Source organism: Coturnix japonica, chromosome 5 (assembly GCF_054131305.1).
Source record: "Coturnix japonica strain WE chromosome 5, WE-NBRP24, whole genome shotgun sequence".
Taxonomy (NCBI): Eukaryota; Metazoa; Chordata; class Aves; order Galliformes; family Phasianidae; genus Coturnix; species Coturnix japonica.
The window spans coordinates 33,437,312-33,457,048 of NC_140667.1; the positions used below are offsets into that span (position 1 = coordinate 33,437,312).

The 19,737-nt window shown below is 34.8% G+C and overlaps 1 protein-coding gene across 11 annotated transcripts in view; it reads right to left on the minus strand.

Annotated features, from left to right (window-relative positions):
* HEATR5A (HEAT repeat containing 5A) overlaps positions 1-19,737 on the minus strand; it is a 54,124-nt gene that overhangs the window by 16,052 nt on the left and 18,335 nt on the right. For all 11 annotated transcript variants that reach the window (XM_085549070.1, XM_085549069.1, XM_015864934.3 and 8 more), the window contains 14 exons: positions 17,846-18,101; positions 16,559-16,714; positions 15,543-15,793; positions 12,989-13,100; positions 12,092-12,244; positions 10,438-10,537; positions 9,583-9,692; positions 7,054-7,217; positions 6,767-6,942; positions 6,241-6,346; positions 5,189-5,379; positions 4,587-4,746; positions 3,385-3,574; positions 2,686-2,855 (listed from right to left, as the gene is read on the minus strand). In XM_085549070.1, the coding sequence (XP_085405196.1) occupies positions 2,686-2,855; positions 3,385-3,574; positions 4,587-4,746; positions 5,189-5,379; positions 6,241-6,346; positions 6,767-6,942; positions 7,054-7,217; positions 9,583-9,692; positions 10,438-10,537; positions 12,092-12,244; positions 12,989-13,100; positions 15,543-15,793; positions 16,559-16,714; positions 17,846-18,101 (2,295 nt within the window). The remainder of the gene's footprint in view (positions 1-2,685; positions 2,856-3,384; positions 3,575-4,586; positions 4,747-5,188; positions 5,380-6,240; positions 6,347-6,766; positions 6,943-7,053; positions 7,218-9,582; positions 9,693-10,437; positions 10,538-12,091; positions 12,245-12,988; positions 13,101-15,542; positions 15,794-16,558; positions 16,715-17,845; positions 18,102-19,737) is intronic.

Consider the following 19,737-nt stretch of genomic DNA (forward strand, 5'->3'; position numbering starts at 1 on the left):
TTATATTTTACATCGAAAACTGTAAATCGCAAGCCAGTTTCCCTTAAAATTAGTATTTAAAGGGACCGGAACTACAACATAATCACCTATCTATGGCTTCAGAATATCTTTACCATCTAACAGCTGAAAATTAATGTTCAGTACATCATAAACTTCCACAGACAAGGTCTCTGGAAGTCTATACTTAAAACAATTATGTTAGAGCTAATGGTAGGCTCTAACATTATACTATAATGAAAAGCATATCATTTCTATTCTGTTGGAGCAAAGAGCTCAACTGATAGGATAAGCATCTGTTAGATGCAAAGTGCCATAGAAAAAGATCAAACTGATAAACAAGGAGTATTTGAAGAAGCTGTAGAAGGGCTGCTAGTAATGACAGACGTGTACACAAATAAAGAAATACACAACAAAAACCAGTGAAGCCCTTGCCTGACTCATGTTTTGTTACTGCTAAAATAGTCACAAACTCAATGGCCTAAATACTTTGGAGTCATGAGAGATGCAGTACTCTAAGAGGAAGGGAACACAGGTGGAGGAGGTAGCTTGCAGCTGCCACATCAGTTATGTCGACAAGCCCAATGCAGGGAAGTCTGAAAGTAGATATTTTCTGGAGACCATGGGGGAAGAGGATAGAGAAGCAAGTTCAAAGATAATTTATCTGATGACAGATTTTTTACCTTTCCTATTTTTCTGTCTTAAATAAATCATGGTGAATATCCACAGTATCTAATATCTGGATTTAATTCTTGACTTCAAAGACTCCAAAATACATTGCATAGGAGGGGCATCACATCTCATTCATGACATGTAAAAATTTGCACTCACAGATGATGACTTGCTGAAAGTCACCCTGCATGACAAGTACATTCAAAGGCAGATCTCAGGCCCAACTGAATGATTTGCTCTGCTTCCCTATCTAGACAGTGATGTAGTAAGTGGAAACTAAATGGGAAAATGGTGAGTTTTGCAAGTTGGCCTGTGCAACTATCTTCTCACAGATCTGCAAAGCACATATTCAAACATTCTAACACTTATGAGTGACATATCCTGAACCGTCAGAATCAGCAACACTGCTTTTAGTTCTGAAACAAGTTCCTTACAATGAGAAAAGTTTGTCCATTTAAGACCACTGACTTTGGTGACATCCTCCCCTCTACAACTGATAACTTCTGGGATAGAGCTGAGCACGGACGCTTCTACAGATGCCCAAACACATACACAGAAGCAATGAAACACGCTTCTTAATTTAATAATATCTATCATTTAAAAATTCATAAGGTACTTCGTTTAGTACTTTGAGGCAATTTGTAAAAAATAATAAAAATAACATTATATAGTCAGAAAGACTTCATCATGACCTCCTCTTTATTTGTCGCTACTTGTTATCAGATTGCACTGTACATGGGAGCAGATTGCAAACTCCATGGATTTACAAATGATCCGAAGTGCTAATACATCCTCTGCGCAAGAGAATGAATCATGTGATTTATTATGACTCAATCAATGTAAAAAAACCTGCACTTTACCCAGAAAAAAACTGCAGCTGTTTTATGTTAGAAGAACAAACACTTCAGATGGGTTCTAGTTCTTCTCTAAGCAGCAAATTTAAGACAATATGAGGCTGAAAGAATTTGTCCTTCCAGGTGCTTCCAACCTCGCACAATCATGTTTGTAAGTCAAGCAAAATTAAGATAAATAAAAGGTGTCTGAACTTCATACAAAGCCAATGTGTGGTGCATATGGCCACTACTGACACACAAATGCTACGCAGGAGGAAATGCAAATAAGAAAGGTGTTAGACAACAGAAATTTTAAAAACAAACAACAAAGAAACAACAAAAAAAATATTTTATTGTCTTTTTTTGTTTGTTTTTTTTTTGTTCACCTCTGATTTACAGGGATATTTGACAGAGTTTTATTTGCAAACAAACAACAGAAAAAAAACCCTAGATCCTAAAACAACATAATTAACTAATATCTACTGGAAATACATTGTTATTTTCTTGATAGAACTAAGTGTTTGGGGACAGCAGCTATTAAAATATATATACTTTTGGATAGATAAATAAATAAATAAAAGCTGGAAAACAAAAAATCCAAACATCTATCCTATCAAATAGTATTTAATTTTATTTATCCCCAATACCTAGTTTCAGACTATTACTTACGTGTCTAAAAGTTTTATACTGACTACCAAGAAGTTCACACTAAATATTTAAACTAGCGCTACAGAAACAACAAAATAGAGAAATCTACAGTTTTTCCACCATCATGAAAAATAATTACTGAGAACTGTCTTGATTTATCAGCACACACACTGGGGGCTTCTTTTCCCCCCACCAAAAAAAAAAACAATGGCCAGCATAAAATAGATGGTAAAAATCTAGTGCAAAATTGGATGGTGTTTTCTGTCAGACAACTGGCCTCAATAAGAAAAGCAGAACACACTTCCAAAGTAGTTCAGAAGAATGAGATTTCTACATAATGTTCTCTCCTTACTATGGCGCAGAAACGGAGTATATAATTAAAAACAGAGAATAGGGGATATAAAACATCTCACCATCACGTAATGAACAGTTACACCAGTTAAGAAAACTTGTTCATTTTTTAAGCATTTCCGAACACACGATCTTAAAATACAACTACTACCGTATTGACATGGATGAGTAAACATGTACTCACACATATGCAGCTTACAAGGCTAGACAAGTTGACATGTCGAGGAGCAAACATGTGAAGCTGCTGAAGGCAAGAGATGGCTTGAGCCTGAACAAGGCAGTCAGGATTATCTTGCATCACTGCACAGCCGAGGAGACAGGAAGTTCTTAAAGCTGAAACTGTAGCACTGCTGCCTATAATCAGAAGAAAAAAATACACCAATTCTCTTTCAAAACATGGTAACTCATCTTTTTTCCCAAGCCACCCACAACTCATCCTTTTGAAGAACATTGTCTATATCTGTTATATTCTGATATCACTGTCCGGAGGAAATTTCAGTGTTCAGGTAAGTAAATCTTGTTTTACATGCACCACTGTAGCCAGACAAATTTTATGTATCTGCATCACAGCTAAGACTGCTAAGACTACACTGGCTCCAAATGCCTTACATTTGAGCTCTGAATGCCTCCTATTTTCAGGCTAAACGTAAGAATTACCAGCCAAGACACAGCTTGGAGACCCATTCCAAACCAAGGAAAAGATGTCAAAAGGAAACACTGTTTTTGAAAGACCAGTGGTCTCATGGTCTGTGGAATACTGTCTAACGAGAGAGAAAAAACTCAATATGCTTATTTGCATATTAGATTTTAATTATAAATTCAAATAATTTTAATAATTTTGTTGCTAAACCAAAAAAGGCTGACAATACTGTACATTGCTCACCTTGCAACTCAGGGCCCAGTGTGGTAATCAATGCATTTAAACAACGACCAAGGCTTTGGTGAACTTCAGTGTATGTAGGAGGCACAGTTAACAACAACATGAGAACAAGAGATAAGGTAGGCTCCACATGCACATGGTACAAGGGGCCAGCTAAATCTACTGTCAGGGACAAAGAGTGCAGTGCCCATGCCTATAAAATAAAAGAAGCAATTATGTAATATATAAGTGATAAACAAAATCTTTAAAAAAAACTGAGAGAGCAAAGAAATTCAATTTCTAAGCGTCATAAAAGTCGTACTTTTAGGTTCCAAAGGGGCAAACAGGGAGGTTTTAAAAAGAACTTTCGAGAATCTTTTTTTTTTTTTTTAAAGGAACTCTGCTGTGCAACGAAAGAACTGCTTTAAAATTTTCTTTGTTTATAAAAGAATAAATTAATAGTAAATTAATTTATTTGTGAGGATTATTCCTCAGATACATTGTTTGTAAAACATTTTATAGTCCCATGTGCAATAGTAACACTGATAACTATAGATAACTATAACAATAGTTATCAAAGTTAATATAACAGAGTGTTTAATACAACATTTTGGCTATTGATGCAAAGTAATTGTGACTAAATCTATTTCATGCCTTTAATTAAGATTTATACGAACACATATAATATGTACTATGTATCTTAAAAGTATTCTTTTAGAAAGCAGTTTTAGCCACAGAGAAATCATTTGAATTAATCTCAAGAACATCTTGCCTGACTGATCAAGTTCTACAGCATTCAGGCTTCAAAGCCCTGTTATTTACTACATATGCCTTCACAGAAAAAAACTGTGAAGTACATTTTGTAGCAGAGACAAAAACTGACAAGAACAGAAAAAAAAACCCAAACAGCTGCCATGTAGTCAAAGTCAAGATATAGTGAATATGAAATTAATCAATTCCTAAAGCATCAGATATTGTTTATAAGTACAGTTTAGCTTAGCCTTATCACTCTCACCGATTATAAAATTAAGAACCTCTCCTATCTCATCCTAGGTCCTGTTTGGAAAGAAAATAGTATGAGCTATTTTCATTGCCTTTACTTCTCCACTCATCATCACCTGTGAGATGCATCTAACAGGTTGTGAAATGTTATAAGAAAAAACATTTATGCTAGAATATAAATCTGTTAATTTGTAACATAATATTTTTAGATGAGTGACAAGTACCTGTACATCAGGAGAAGTACTGTCCTGAGATAAAGTATAAAGGATTCCAACACATGCATTCAGGTGCTGAGTAGAACCTATTCCTCCTAGGTATCTATACAGACATCCCAGTGCCAAAGAGTGGCCCGTTCTTGATACCACATCTCTAGCAGATTTTAGCCTATTAATTATAGGGAAAGAAAGCAGTGAATGTGATCACCAAGACTGATATTACACAATCACAACTACAAATGAAAATTCTAGTACATACTAACTAAAACACTTGATTAGACATTGTTATACTGCTAAAACTGTAGGTTAAGCACCTATCACCTGAAAGAAGTAACAAAACATTTTAGACATACATAACTAGAGCTGCTAGGACAATGGGCCATTTAACTTCTCTGAAAGTCTATGTGCTCACTTAAGACTGTAATCTTAAATAACAGAAAAACAGCTGCATACAGAAATCGAACTGTTTTTCTTCTTCATTTTTGAAGTAACATCAAGGAAACCAGCTTTTACTACTTTTCTTTAAATTATTATCATACTGGGGGCCAGGTATAACTTTTAAGCGTTGTTATGAACTCAAACAGAAATTCAATATACTTCTTTGAACTTACTTGTCAAAACTAACTTGTGCTAATCCGGCAGTAAAGGCACTGTCAGAAACCACCTGAGCCAACCTGGCCCAACACTCTGCAGCAGCACATCTTAGAAGTGGATTATTGCTTTCCAAGGCACCAAGTACCAGTGTCAGAGCAGATCTTCTAACTTCTTCTGGTCCTAAACTTCCCTTGCAGTTAGCCAAGTGCTAAAAATAGACAGTAGATATATTAGCCTTCTGGGTAGTACAGTAATCAGAAAGCTTTTCTGTCAGTCATGCAAAAATTTCAAGATCTGAAGGAAGAATTTGATTTTCTTTCCATCTCATTTGTGGAGTTCCTCAATTTTTATTTGCTCTTCAAGAATTAGAATTCTAACTCCAGAAAAGCACACATCATATAACAACGCTACAGCATCAACATTCTGATTTCAAGAAATAATGGTTTACAGTAGAACACAATAAAACAGCCCACTAGCATAAAATTCAGAAAATGACAAATAGAAAATTTTGATAACATACGGAAGAGTTTCAGTCAAAAAAAAAAAAAAAAGCAAAAAATGCAAAATTACAGCAGCTGCAATATAGCAATATAATACTGTGCTATTAAAGGTCTTGCCTGTCACAAAAACATTTTTAGTTCGAATAAAACCTTAAGAAGGAAAGAACAAAAACTGCATATGAATAGAGGAAAATACATATAAAGTATCAGGGAAAAAGCAAAAAATAACAGTTTGGAGATTTTTTAAAAACCAATCTCTACCCCTCCCTCCCCCCCCCTTTTTTTTTTCCCACCTACAGTAAGAAATTTGAGATAAATAGTGACACATTTGGAATGACAGAAACAGAATTTCCCTTTAATCTTAAAACACTGAAAAAATTTAACTATGACTCTGCAGCACTTATGGAATACATTACAAACACAAATGTTGCCACAGAAAACAGCAGGACTGTTTTTTACCTTGATGATTGATCAAAATAAGAATGTCTACATAGACACATTTGAATGAAAGGATGCAATGTTTTAGAAATGGAGAGGAAGGGAAAGAGAGAGAAACAAAGGAGATTTACCTTTAAAAACGTAGAAAAGGCTGACACAACATTTAATTGCACTATTTGCTGTCGTGATCCTTTTGTTTGCTTTATAGAATTCAACAACTGTTCTAATACTTGGAGCCTTAAACAAAAACAGAAAAAAAAAAACCTCACAGATTAAAAACAAACAAACAAAAAAAAAAAAAAAAGAAAGAAAGAAAAAGAAGGAAAACTACTCAGCTACTCCAGGTTTTCCTTTTATTTTGTTGAGAAAGTGAGGTGAAACAAATCAAGTATTAAGCTCTGAGCATTTTCCTTCAAGTAGCATAGCTGCCTACTACAAACACAATTATAGTAACCTACTTCTGGGTGCGTCTTTTCACCACGAGCAACTTCAAACATAACATCTAATAATTTTCTCGTCTGAATGATTTTATTCACGTGGTTCATGGAATCCCCTTTCCTAAGTGACACAGAATTGTTTTCTACTGTTTGATCTCAAGTACACTGACCACGTTTCAGCATCCCCCAAATCTCCCAATGGTTGAAGTTGCTACATTACCTGTGAATTTCTGCTATATGGCAAAATATAACTCCAAAAAGAGTTGTTGCTGCACTGACAACTGACAGTGCGGGAGGTAGTGGTTTAGGTACCGAATCACACTTTGCAAGCTTCTTGTATATGGAGTAAGGATCGTATTCCAGACTTCCTCCAGCTACGTTGTTACGTAAAAGGAGCTGTAAGAAGGATACAAGTGATCAAGTCATAACCAGCACTGATCTAAATAAGTAGAACTGAATGAAAATACAATACTACCAGTATACAATATACCAGTAGACTAGAAGTACCTGCTCTTCAATAAATCGGTGGTCAGTCTCCTGCAGTAAGGGACCAAGTAAAAGGAGATCATCCTCATGACAAAGGGGTGGAAGCAAGAATGTAGAGGCATCAATCTGGCTATCTGGTATAGTTAAATCCACCACTATCTCTTTCAGAACAGCATGGAAGCTTCCTTTAAATGAAAAGTATTTTTAAAATTTTGTTAATTGCTTACAATGTGAAAAAGTGGATGCTTGTATTCTGTTTTATGGTTTAGACAGTAGAACGTGACAAGCACAAAAAGCTGAATAATGAAAGGAATCCTAATGAGTTTTCTGACAAAAATCATTAATTTCAGATAACAGAAAACAACAGCAAACCTAATAAACAAAATTTAAGCTACTGAATGGTGTGAAATACTTAAATTGAACACTGTTATAATAATTTGTATTAATTCACATAAAGCAAATGTTTTAGTCTTAGAAACATGGGCACAATATAGTTCAAAATTAACGATATGAAAATAATAAGTGGGTAGGAACACCTCTTCTATGAAGAAAGACTGAGTAAGTTGGGCTTGTACATCTTGGAGAAGGCTCCAGAAATACCTCATTGTAGCCTTCCAGTACTTAGAAGGAAGATTATAAACAGGACGGAGACCAACTTTTTATACAGTCTGATAGAGATAGGATAAGGAAGACTAGTTTTAAACCAAAAGGTGGGAAAAAGGGCACATTCACAGTAAGCCTTCTGTTTGATCTTACTGGTAACACAAAGTAGCAAGACAAAAGCATCAATGGTGAAGAAAGGGAACAGGAAGGGACCAAGAAGAGCATGAACAAGTCCTAGTATCATAGACCTCAGAAATCTAAAGGCTTGATTTAAAGAGGCATGCAGGTATGAACATATGGTACATCTACTATTACTCCTAGTAAATAAGGAAGACTAATACTAGACACAGAAGAATGCATCCTGGATTCCATAACCATATTTTTTCTGCAATAATTTATTTACTTTACTTCTTTTAACCTTCCCATTAAAAACTTTGATAGTGTTTCAAAATGATGCAAACTTTCATGATCAGAACATGTAACAGACTGTGAAAAACAGGCTTTTGCAATATGCATTTTTCCCTTACTTTCCCAGTCCTCCCCACACTGCTGTATTACAAATGGGTGGACAACTCTTAAATTACACCTGATAATATGTAGTATTGTTAATACTAACAATGTTAGTATTGTGATTCTAATGCTATTATTTATTTATTTAAAAACAAACAAACAAACAAACAAAAACCCAACACAACCCTATTCTTCCCCACCCTTCCCCCAAGAAAAACTTTTGAACTTTATTTATTGGCTCTAGATTATAACACTCTATGCTAGAATCTTGCTCTAACACAAGATTCAGGCTTTACATGTCACTCTGCAAAACAGAAAATTCAATAGGTAGACTATATGCAGAAATCTCAAACCAAAGCACTGTTAAATCTGCTCAACCTCAAATATTTGTATTGTATACAATGTTGTTCCCCTGTAATAAAAGGACAAAAGAACAAACTTTCTCTGAGGGATGGAGTTGTTACATCCAGTACTTTAAGCTTAATTCAGAAACAAATGTCACACACATAGTGTATATTAACAATTGTTAATTAAGAACGTGAGTACAGCTTTAAGGCAGAGAAATCAGGGACTCATCCTTATGAGAATTCACAGAGCATTTACCACTAGATGGAGCAGATTATTTGAAGAAAGACTCCTTCCATGATCTAGAGGATGCAATCAATTAAATGGCTGGCTGGCACATTCGTCTGTCCTAATGAAATACCCTGTACTTCATAATTATCAGACACTCTGGTTCCTTACTTCAGTCCACTCAGTGATGAATTATTCATATGACTATTTCAAAATGACAAAAAATAATGTTTTAGTTGATCTATTATTAGTCACTGTAATGGAGAATTAGATTTTAAATATGGCAAATTATGTTCTGCTACAGAACAGTGAATCTGCCCTCAGATTTTTTTCACATTTTTCTTTAAAAGCAAACATTTCATCATCAATTTGAAAAGGATAAGATTAATGTATCTGTCTGGACAACCTGCTCTAGGTTTCCCTGCTTGGTCAGGATTTAGAACGGATGACCTCCCAATGTCCCTTAGAATCTCAGCCATTCTGTGAGCCTGTTTAATTGAATTATTTCAATGGATCACACTCAATTGCCTAATGCTGAAATTACATTTTTTGGATTAAGAATTAAGGAAGTAAAACAGATATCACAGGAAGTCCATTTCTCAAATAATTCAAATCATAAGGTTGTCTACCTTCAAGTTTCAATTAAAAGCAGCACAAAGCCTATATTTCTAAAAGAAAGAGGAGAGAAAGGATCACAAACAGTAACTTTTCAAGCTTTTCATTGTGACTTCACTCCAATTTCATGAAATATAAACAGAAGGAACAAAATGTGTTAAAAAAGACAAAATTAAATCTTGCTAGCTGAATATATGCTCAGCATGCATCTATAGTGTTTCTAGGGGTGTTCTTTGTAAGAATACATACCTTCATACATTTTTGGAGGTAATACTGCCAGTAATTCATAAAGTTTATGTCTGTAAACCGTTGATGGTGTTTTTAAAGAATTTCCATAAGACTTAGAGATAGAAGAAAGCCTTAAAACATGAAAAGTGCATTAGAGATGTTAAAGAGTTCAAGGATTATTAAGTCTGGTTCTATTTGTACCAGAATCTACTAAATAATTTCTATAAGCGTTAAACTGTTTTGATTTGCAGTACCAATAGCAGAAGCTAAACAATTTCACATCATCTGAGAGAACCTCTTAGTTCACATTCCTGTCTTTGTTTTAAATTTAATACTAGAGAAATATATAAAGTTTTCTATTGTCCCTGACTGTTCCTGTACGTATCACAGCTGATTTCTGCGCAGGTATGTTTGCAAGGTAGAGTTTAGCACATTACATCACTACTTACTCTGGCATAAGGCAAAAGTTACATTACTAAATCCTTTCCAGTTTAGTTGTTAATTTAAATATAAAATGTAACATCTATAAATCTTTTTGTTCCAGAGTATTATTGTATTTTAAAAAAAGGACCACGTATACAAATGAATATGCAAGTTTGATAAAAGTTTGAAATCTTTGAAAAAAAAGCAGGAAAAAAAAAGACATAAATTTAATGAAAGTATATAATAAATTCTTCCCTTAATTTCTTTATGTGATACTGGAATCTGCAGTACACATTACTATGTCATCTAAAGTCGTGATACTGCTAAATCCTATAGTCTAATTTCTGTGCTTTAAGAAGAAAGTTCTTTAGAAAGTGCACCAAATCAACTGCAAGAGAATTTCTCTGCAGCTTTTTAAAATCAGAATAGCATGTAACACTTTGACACACTTACTGTGTCAGTAAATCAACAGCACTTGGGAGAGGAGGAAGAAGTCTCTGAAGAACCTCATCTGTAAGAAGACCAGCACAGTTGGAAATGAAGCTTCTGATTGCTAAAAAAAGAAAATTTAATTTAATTAAAGTGAGATACATAAGGAAAAAAAATGCATAATTACCTCACTTAAAATTTTAAATTTTCCATTTTTAAAAGCATTAAAAAAAAAAAAAAAAGGCACTTGGAATAGTAACTTAAAAAACTGATAAAATTACAAACGAAAAAAATCATATGCACAAATACATTGTTTTTGTGTCTCAGCTTGGAGACCTGTACCAAAGCATTTTTTGCTTTTTGGTATGAATTGAATTGTGGGATAAAACTCAGCTTCACCATAATTCCATGAAAATAATAACAACAAAGAAAATTAAAAAAAAAAAAATATGGGAGGATGATGATTAGATTACCCACTGCTTACTTGCACTGCTACTTTTCTCTTTAAATTTCACCTAATGACTGTGCTTTAAGAAACAGCTTACATGTACTTAAGTAGTTCTTATTACTTACAGAAAATTAAATTTGAATTACTATTACTATAAAGCATAAAAGATCTATTTCCACAATAAACAAATAGTAAAATATTATTTTTATTTTACAAGTAAGCTAAGTAATTAATGTCGAATTCCACACTTTCTGACGAATTTTAACAGTAAAAGAAAGGGGACTGCTACACTATGGCACATGCTTCTGCTTTACAACAGACTCTATAGTACTCCAGAATTTATGACTGCAATACATTAAGCACTTCAAGAGCAGTGAAACATTGTCTTAGAAATCCAAATTCCCAATATTTCACAATGAAATAATGCAGCCTATCAGGCAGTAGATAAATTGTAATTTTTACCTGAGCCTTCCCCTTCTTGCAGCTTTCTTAGACTAATACAATAAATCTATTTTACAGTAAGTCAGCTATAAGGAAGCAGAACTGGTCATTCACTAAATATGATAACGTGAAGTCAACACAGCATATCCTGGTTTGGGTCCTCAGATGTTACTGTGATGTACTGTGATGCTAAGGAAGAGAGGCATTCCTTATATCGTTCACAGCTTGGTCAACTGAATTGAAGAACATGAGCAAAAACCCTCTACCAACAATACTGTTTGTTTTCAGAATTATGAAATACACATAGAATCATCAAATCACCAAGGTTGGAAAAGACCTCCAAAATCATCCAAACCCACTAAATCATGTCCCTCAGTACATCTCTGTGTTTCTTAAATATCTCCACTGAAGGTGACTCTTTAGAAGTTTTCCCTAATGTCCAACCTGAATCTCTCCTGGCACAACCTGAGACCACTCCGTCTTGTCCTGTCACTAGTTACTCGGGAGAAGAGGCCAACCTCCATCTTGCCACAATCTCCCTTCAGGCAGTTGTAGAGAGAGTACATGTGCACACACACGCACACACATATATATATGTGTTTATATATGTATATATACACTCATAAACACACAAGCTTGTAGTGCTGGGGGGCAATTGTATCCTCTAACAGCCAGTGGAGGAAAAAAAAAAAAAAAAAAAGAAAAGAAAGAAAAAGCAATATGAGTACTTCTTTCAGAAGAAAAAGCAAATTATGAGTCCAACTACAAAGAATGGTACATTCAACTTACCACAGAGAGCACCAGCACGGCCTTCTAGAGTTACTTGCCATGTAAATGAATCTCCTCGTGTCTTCTCTGTTTCTAGGTCTTTAGGAGATGATGGAAAGACACACTTCCACAGTAAAAGTATTCGTGGAAGGTGGTATTGGACAACCGCAGGACCTGTAGGTATTGACAGCTGTCATACTAATGTGAAGGCTCAAAAAAAAATCCAAGTGTTCTTTTGGTTCTTTTCACTATCTTCACAAAATCATTACATCTGCAAACATAACTTTATTCTATTTTCCCAACCTACTCATACTTCATAGCTAGGAAATTTACCTGATACTCCACATTCATACATGACTACTGACCCATTTATTAGTAGGTCATCAACTATGACTTCTGTCTTGCTAAGCATAGACTGTGTGGATCACCAGCATAAAAGGGATGTATAACACAATGAGCAGTGCTCAGAAAAGCTAACATTTGTTATATGTTAATACACAAGGCGTGTTGTCTTTAATTCAAGAGAGCTCTGGGAGCTGTTAGGCAGAAATAACAGCTGAAAAAAGGTGACTGAAAAAAACACGAACAAAACTGACAACATACACCAGAATCAATAACCTGATCACTAATCAGAAAGTACAATAACATTTAGAAGGAATTCAACACTTCTATCCCAGCACATAATTAATAAGATACTTAAAAAAAATAAAATCACTGTAAATATTCATAACCACAAGGATATTTGATTAGATTAATTTTTAAGCTTATCTTCTAAATTTAATTAATTGCAGTCCCACCCAGCTGCACCCACCCTTTCAAACATTGTTTCCAATGATCTAATAATAAATTTGAAACTAACAGCCTTTTTTATATAGGACAGCTTAGTTAAATTTAAGTAAAATTGTATGCAGGTATTACCTAATGTCATGAGGGCTGCTATTAACAGCCATCCAGCCTGTGTTCGCTGCAGTGAAAGGCGACTGTTCTGAGAAGCAGAACACAACAAATCTTCTGCTACAGACATGATTACCTTCAAAGTTAAAGAGAGAAAAAAAGAGCATCAGCATCCTAGCAACTATCAGATGTTTTTTCCAATTGCATTTGCTGCAATACTTAGCTGTATTTCACTATCCCCGGATAGAACATGGTCTTCCTCTCACACTTAGGCTTATGAAGCAATGACTGACTGCAGTACTAATCTAGGATAGCTTCAACAGGTGCTGCGGGGAGCCAGGTATGTTACCTAGCTTCTTTTTGAAGCTTATTTCACTACCAATAGTGAAATAAGAGCTGACAATTCTGATACAAATATACATGAGAAGGATCAAAGCGTTTTGATATTCTACTACTATGTAGAAAAATAAATAGAGCGAGACATATGAATTAGAGCTCAGAAGAAGTGGCGAGAGGAGTAAAGTGTCTTTTTTTTCTTCTTTTTCTTTTTTCTTTTTTTCTTTTTTTTTTAATACATCCTACCATTTTTGCTGACAGTACTCAATTCAACAAATATCATGAATAAAAAAGCAGGATAGCAGGACATGCTACGATAAAAGTCAATCCTGCCTCAGCTTCTCCACAATAACTGCACGTGATCTCTAACATGCAAAACTCAAGGTGATAATCTGCACCTGTTAAGAGAACGCAAGGCACCTAGAATTTACACGGAAGATCATACAAAGTGTCCATGAACAACTGCCCACAGTATGGCTAAAGCATGCAAAAGTATTCTGCAAATGGTTGGCTTGCACATGAAAGTTGGCTTCAGAAATATTCTCAATTTGTATACATGGAGAATTTCAATAGATATGAACATACTGTAAAATATTACTTTCCTCAATAGTGTTATTGGTTGAAAATGAATGAACTTATTTTAATAGATTTTAATAGGTTTAAAGTATTTGATTCTAGTCTCTTGCTAAATCATACCAGTAAAAATGACTGATCATTTACTATATTCAAATTACCTGATAAAGAAGCATCCTAGAAAGGATCTCTAATGATTTCTAACAATTTTTCCTCTTCATGTACCAATACATATTTCTGATGGATTTTCTAAAGTACCAGCATTAGTTTAGAATGTTATGTACATATCCACTAATTACTTCCTTGCTCTGAGGATGGGTTCTACCTGTAGCTCTAACCACTCTGTCAAAGGAAAATCAAATTAAAACAGCTTCTGTCTAGGTTGCTACTATCTACTTTTGGCATTTCCTTTTCAAAACTGTTCTGTTTAACATTGCTCTCTTTCAGTTCCTCAGAAGAGTTAGTCTGGAATCTGTCAGTGTTCCTAGAAAAGAATGGAGAAGGGCTTCTGTCAGCTCTTCTGTTCTCCCTCCCTGCCAGCTTAGTCCTAAATACACTGTTTCTCCCACACTTTTCTTTGCCTTCCCATATCTCTTACTGGCCCTATTTGACTCTATTCTACTTTTGTAAAAGAAAGCTTTGTAAATTAGTTAAATTTCCTCATCAAATAGATACTGTAGCTCTGTTTAGGTGCATAGTATTGAATAGTACTTTTTTGTACAAGCAGGCAAACAACGCTCATTTTGTTCTCTCACCTTGAAAGAGAACACCACCCCTGGAGAGTCTATCACCAGGAAAAGTTTTTAAAAGTTAAAGAAAAGGGACTTTTTAAAAATATAAGTTGTTTCATCAGAAGCTGATGTGTTGAATGTTGAGAACTGTAGCTAGTAATGTCTGTTAAGGAGTGGTGTGGAATTGCCAGAGCTCTGAACACTGGGCAGGTGGCCTGGAATCACTGCAAGAGTGATTTTGTGCTAATACATTAAAGCATTTCTTTCATTTCACAGAGGTGTAATAACACCAAAATCCACAGCACTGTCAAAGCTGCCACACCTGAAAACATCCCAATCAGAGTCAATGAACATTAGAGAAGAAGCAAGAAGGTAAGCTTCTGCATTTTGCAGAAAATTAGCATGTACTGCTGATATTTGTGCTGCACCAAGTTTTTCCAACTGTGAGCAGCTCCATTGGATACACTACTCATTGAGATGGAAACAGAGAAATGAAGGCTGGGAGAAGAAGCTATCAGGATATCCCCCAAACTTCAGACTTGAGACATGTTTTCTTTAGGTAAACTGTTTGGAGCTATTAAATTTAAGTCCTCACAGAAAATTGACCTCGTTCTAAAAATAGCGTATATTATATATATATATATATATAATATATTATATATATTATATATAAAATACCTAACAATCTTCTCCACTACAAAAAGATATCAGTCAATGTGAATGGCTAACAAAATCGCTAATGAACTTTGCCACAAAATTCAAAATCCAGGCGCATTTGAGAAAAACACTTGCATTTTCATGATTATGCTTTGAAATCCCCTTCTTGTAGAAAGAAAATACCACATCAGTATCCTGGGTTTTGTGATCACGTGATGAAGAACAAATACAAATATTGCTGCAAAAAAACATCAAATAATTGCCTATAATTCGGACCATACCTTCCCTTTTCCATGTGGAATTCCCAGAGGACAGTGTTTTACTGCACCCAGTAAAGCAGCAATAGCAAAACTGAAGCCAGTTACTGCTTCTGGGGAGGATTTCAATGCATTCAGACGTTCAATGCAACGATTCAACAGTAGAGACACAGAGGAGGGTAATGCTATTGCAATACAGCGTAAACACCAAGCTGCTGTTAGTCTAACTGGAATGCTGGGATGAAGGATAACAGAAATTACTGCATCCAGAACTCCTGAAAAATAAAAGGCATGAACACATTTAAGAAGCTGGCAAACAGATGATCTATAAGATTATGTCAACAAGCAAAACATATATGGAATTATGAAATCTCTAATTTCTGTACCTCTCTTTTAAAAGTACTAACGATTCTATCTCAAAATATTTGTCATCAAATTTAAAAACAACAATTCTTTAATGAAAACACTACCCTGAAAAGTAATAGGGTGAAAAAACTTTAAAATACCATGTGGTTAATCACTGACGTGAATTAAAAAGTCTTGTAATCATTCTCAACAAATGAAATGCATTCAAGGGAGAAAGACTCACACAAACCTATCCAGAAGAAAACATTCTCTCTGCAAGCAAGAAAAGTAGATAAAGACACTGATCTTGATCAAACTGACTCAGTTTAAATACTTAATTTAAGTTAAATTGTATACTAATCTTTTTTTTTTTTCATCTTTTATTTTTTTTATTTTTAAATGAACATGATAGTGCAGACAAGATGTAATATAGACCTCTCAGGGCAAGGCCTGAAAATTTCATATGGCATGCAAAAAGTCAACTTCTTCTTTTCTTTTCCTTAAGAAGAAAAAAGTCCAGAATTAAAGAGGTCTAGGTGAAGAGACTGCATGCTACAAACTGCACACAAGGACTGTTTCCCATGCCAATGAATTTTAAAGAGTTAACAGTCCAGCCACAAGCAATCATAGAAGATCATAGTAAACATGAGAATATATTTTATACTCTTGTACATGAAAAAATTCAGGGCACATACCTGTACTGGAGTCCTGTAGTAATGGTGCTGCTGTAGTTCCTAAGCCATGGATGAGACTGCCAAGTTCTTGAAGTGCACACACAAGCACATGCTGACTTGCTGTTACATCTGCTGTACTAATTCGTGTCTCCAAATTACTGTCGCTCATTGAAGCATCTAGTAACACAACATAGGAAGAACCCCATTAAACTGCTACCATAAATGAAACAAAACGATCAGGTAAAGGGCTTTGCTATGGCCGTTTGTCTGTATTGCTAAATCAACTTTTATCACTACCATTTTTAATCATTGATCAAATTGTTTTCATAAAGGTTTACTTTCATAAAGGCAAGTATATTTCTATCAATTAAATGTCTGTGAGGGCAGTTGGAAAGACAAAATAGTAAAAAAAAAAACCAACAAAAAACACAAAAAACTGCAGATCTGAACTCCATGAGAACAGTGGCTAACAAGAAGCATGCTATTACCAGTCTTCCCAAAAATGACTTTAAGAGGTCATGCTTTGACAAGGAACAAATATAACCTGTCAGATTATACACACAGTAGGAAAAAAATCACAGGAAAGAAGGAAAGAGCACAAGAGTGAGTGTGGAATGAGGCACAAGAAGGGGGAGAATAAGAATAGACACAATAATAGGGAAGAAATAAAGCTGGGGGGAAAAAAAAAAAGAGAAAAAAAAAAGGTTTACTTGTTTTGTTTCCTAACTTCATCTTTTGAGACACAAATTATGTCAGTTTAGACCTTTATCTTATAGATACATAAACAGAAAGCAGTACACAGCAGTACAGAATTTTCTTTCACACCCCCAACAAGGATGATGGTGGGAAATGAGCAGTTTGCTTGGAAGCTGTGTACCTAACTAGCTCTTTTCTTCAAGAGGAATACTCTTCTTTATAATTAGAAACAAACCATCGGTAATGTCATAAGAACTGAACAGGAAAGAAGAATAAGGCTAGATGCATATCAACTGTCAACTGCCATTTTACAATATCATCTGTGTTACATTCCTGCACAGATACATTATACTGTTATATTTGCAAGCAGTTAAAGTGATTTTGCTAGGGAGTAAGTAACTAACATTAAAAAAAAAAAAAAAGAAAACATTAATATCTACACACAAACAAAACAATAAAAGCCCAGGTTAAAAACAAAGCAAACTATCAAAAACCTTCTAAATTATTAGGGTGATAAATCCACAGTAGATATGATATTTCTGCATTAGGAAGTTAGACAACTACTTAAAGAAAAAACAGAGGCTCAAATGGATAATCTTGTTAGATCCATACCCACAACTTTCTTCAGTTTCCAGACGGCCTGACAAATCTCCTTGGCAGCTGCAATTTGAGCTTTTTCCCCAAGAAGGCCTCCTACTGTAGCTCGAAGGATAAATGAAACACAGCAGCGACAGCCGATAGCATCTGTCTGATTCTGAATAGCCTTAGGGTGAGACTGAGAAACAAGATCTAGAATATGGGAAAGGAAGGCAGAGAAGTTCCTTTCAAGCCACTGTCCTCCTAATGTAGAGGCAAATACCACGTACGCCTGTAAAAGATTTGAAAACAAGTCATATTTTAGAGGAAAATCATCTGGAAAGCTGCTATCAGCTATTCCACATTTATAGTTATTTATCCACATATACAATTATTTATGCCTCTGTGTAATGCCAGAAAAACAACATCAGTGAACTGAGTTCATAAATCAGGTACATTCTCACCTGCAGGTAGTAGGTCAAAAATGTAGCACTAAAAATATTCTAGTGATAACACAGCTTAGTTTGACTGTAAGTTAATTCAAGTTGTTTGCCTATTTTATTTCATTCCAGAGTGTGAGAAATGGCAGTTTACCCCACACAGGCACTTGTTATGTAAAACACTGCGTTTGGTCTCACCGAACAACAGCTCCTAGCTATTTAACATTCTGCACGTGGAATACAAATTTAATGTATGAATGCTTTTTAAGAACTACTATGTTAGAATACAGTAACCCATAACCCTGACAGAATTTTGTTATTATAGGCTTGGAATTAGGGAATATATGCAGCCCCTAAGCACTGTTCTTAATCTCAATGAATTTTAATTGTTTGCTTTGCAGTGGAGGTACCATAAAAAGACTGTGGACGTCACAACAAAAAGAAAGAATGCAGAGTCACTTCACAAATCTAATTACCAGAAGTCCATTTATTTTGCTACATAATACGCTCCCTTATAAATGCCTTCTATGTGCATACGTGGGGTTTTTTAATGAATAGGTGTGTTAGCACCAAGAAAAGTGAATGCCATAAAATGAGTATACGCAATTGAATATGTAATAGTCCTCAAAAGAAATTTCACAGATACTACACATATCAACAAACTTCTCTATTTACATCTTATATACTTTGACTTGGGTCTAACATTAATGACTAAAGTATTTACACAAAAGTAAGTGATGTAATGCAGATGGAGAAACTGTACAAGAAAATCCTGTTAGCAATTAATAGCTCTTAACAAATACTACCTAGGGTTAATAATGTATATTACCACTGTTTTACAGATTTGAAAACTGAGGAATTTAACAGAATAGTGTTGCAAAGACTCATACTGCCATGGCTACATCTTGAACCCACCATATCTTGAATGAATACAAATTATTCTTCCATATATAAGAAGCTATCTTCAGGATATTTCTTGTAGATTTTAAAAATTAGAACAGACTGCAATTCAAATAATTTTATAAATTAAAGCATTTTCTTCTTACAGGCATCAATATACATAAAACAGCATTTCTTACAGAAACATCACTGATTTTACTGTGACAGCACAGTCAGAGCACACCATCTAGAACTGGTATGTATTAGCATAGAAACGCACGAAAAAGGGAAACAATCTCTTTAAAAAAGTACACGTAGTCAGAATACTGAAATGAAATACTTATTCCTAGGGAAAAAAAAAAATAATAATAAAAAATCAATACAATGACTGCATATATAGAAAACCCTAGGAGAATGGCATGCATTTTCTAGGCAAACATTTTTCCCTGGCTTTTCTGTCATTCTGCCAGAAGTTCACATGCCCACCTAGCATGAGCTGAACACAATCTGTGAGTACATTCTAGCTGCTCCAGTGCAAAGTCAGGCAGCTTCCATCAGCAATTCAATCTATTTTAGAGATTGCTTTCTGCACTACAGTAGTTGAAATGC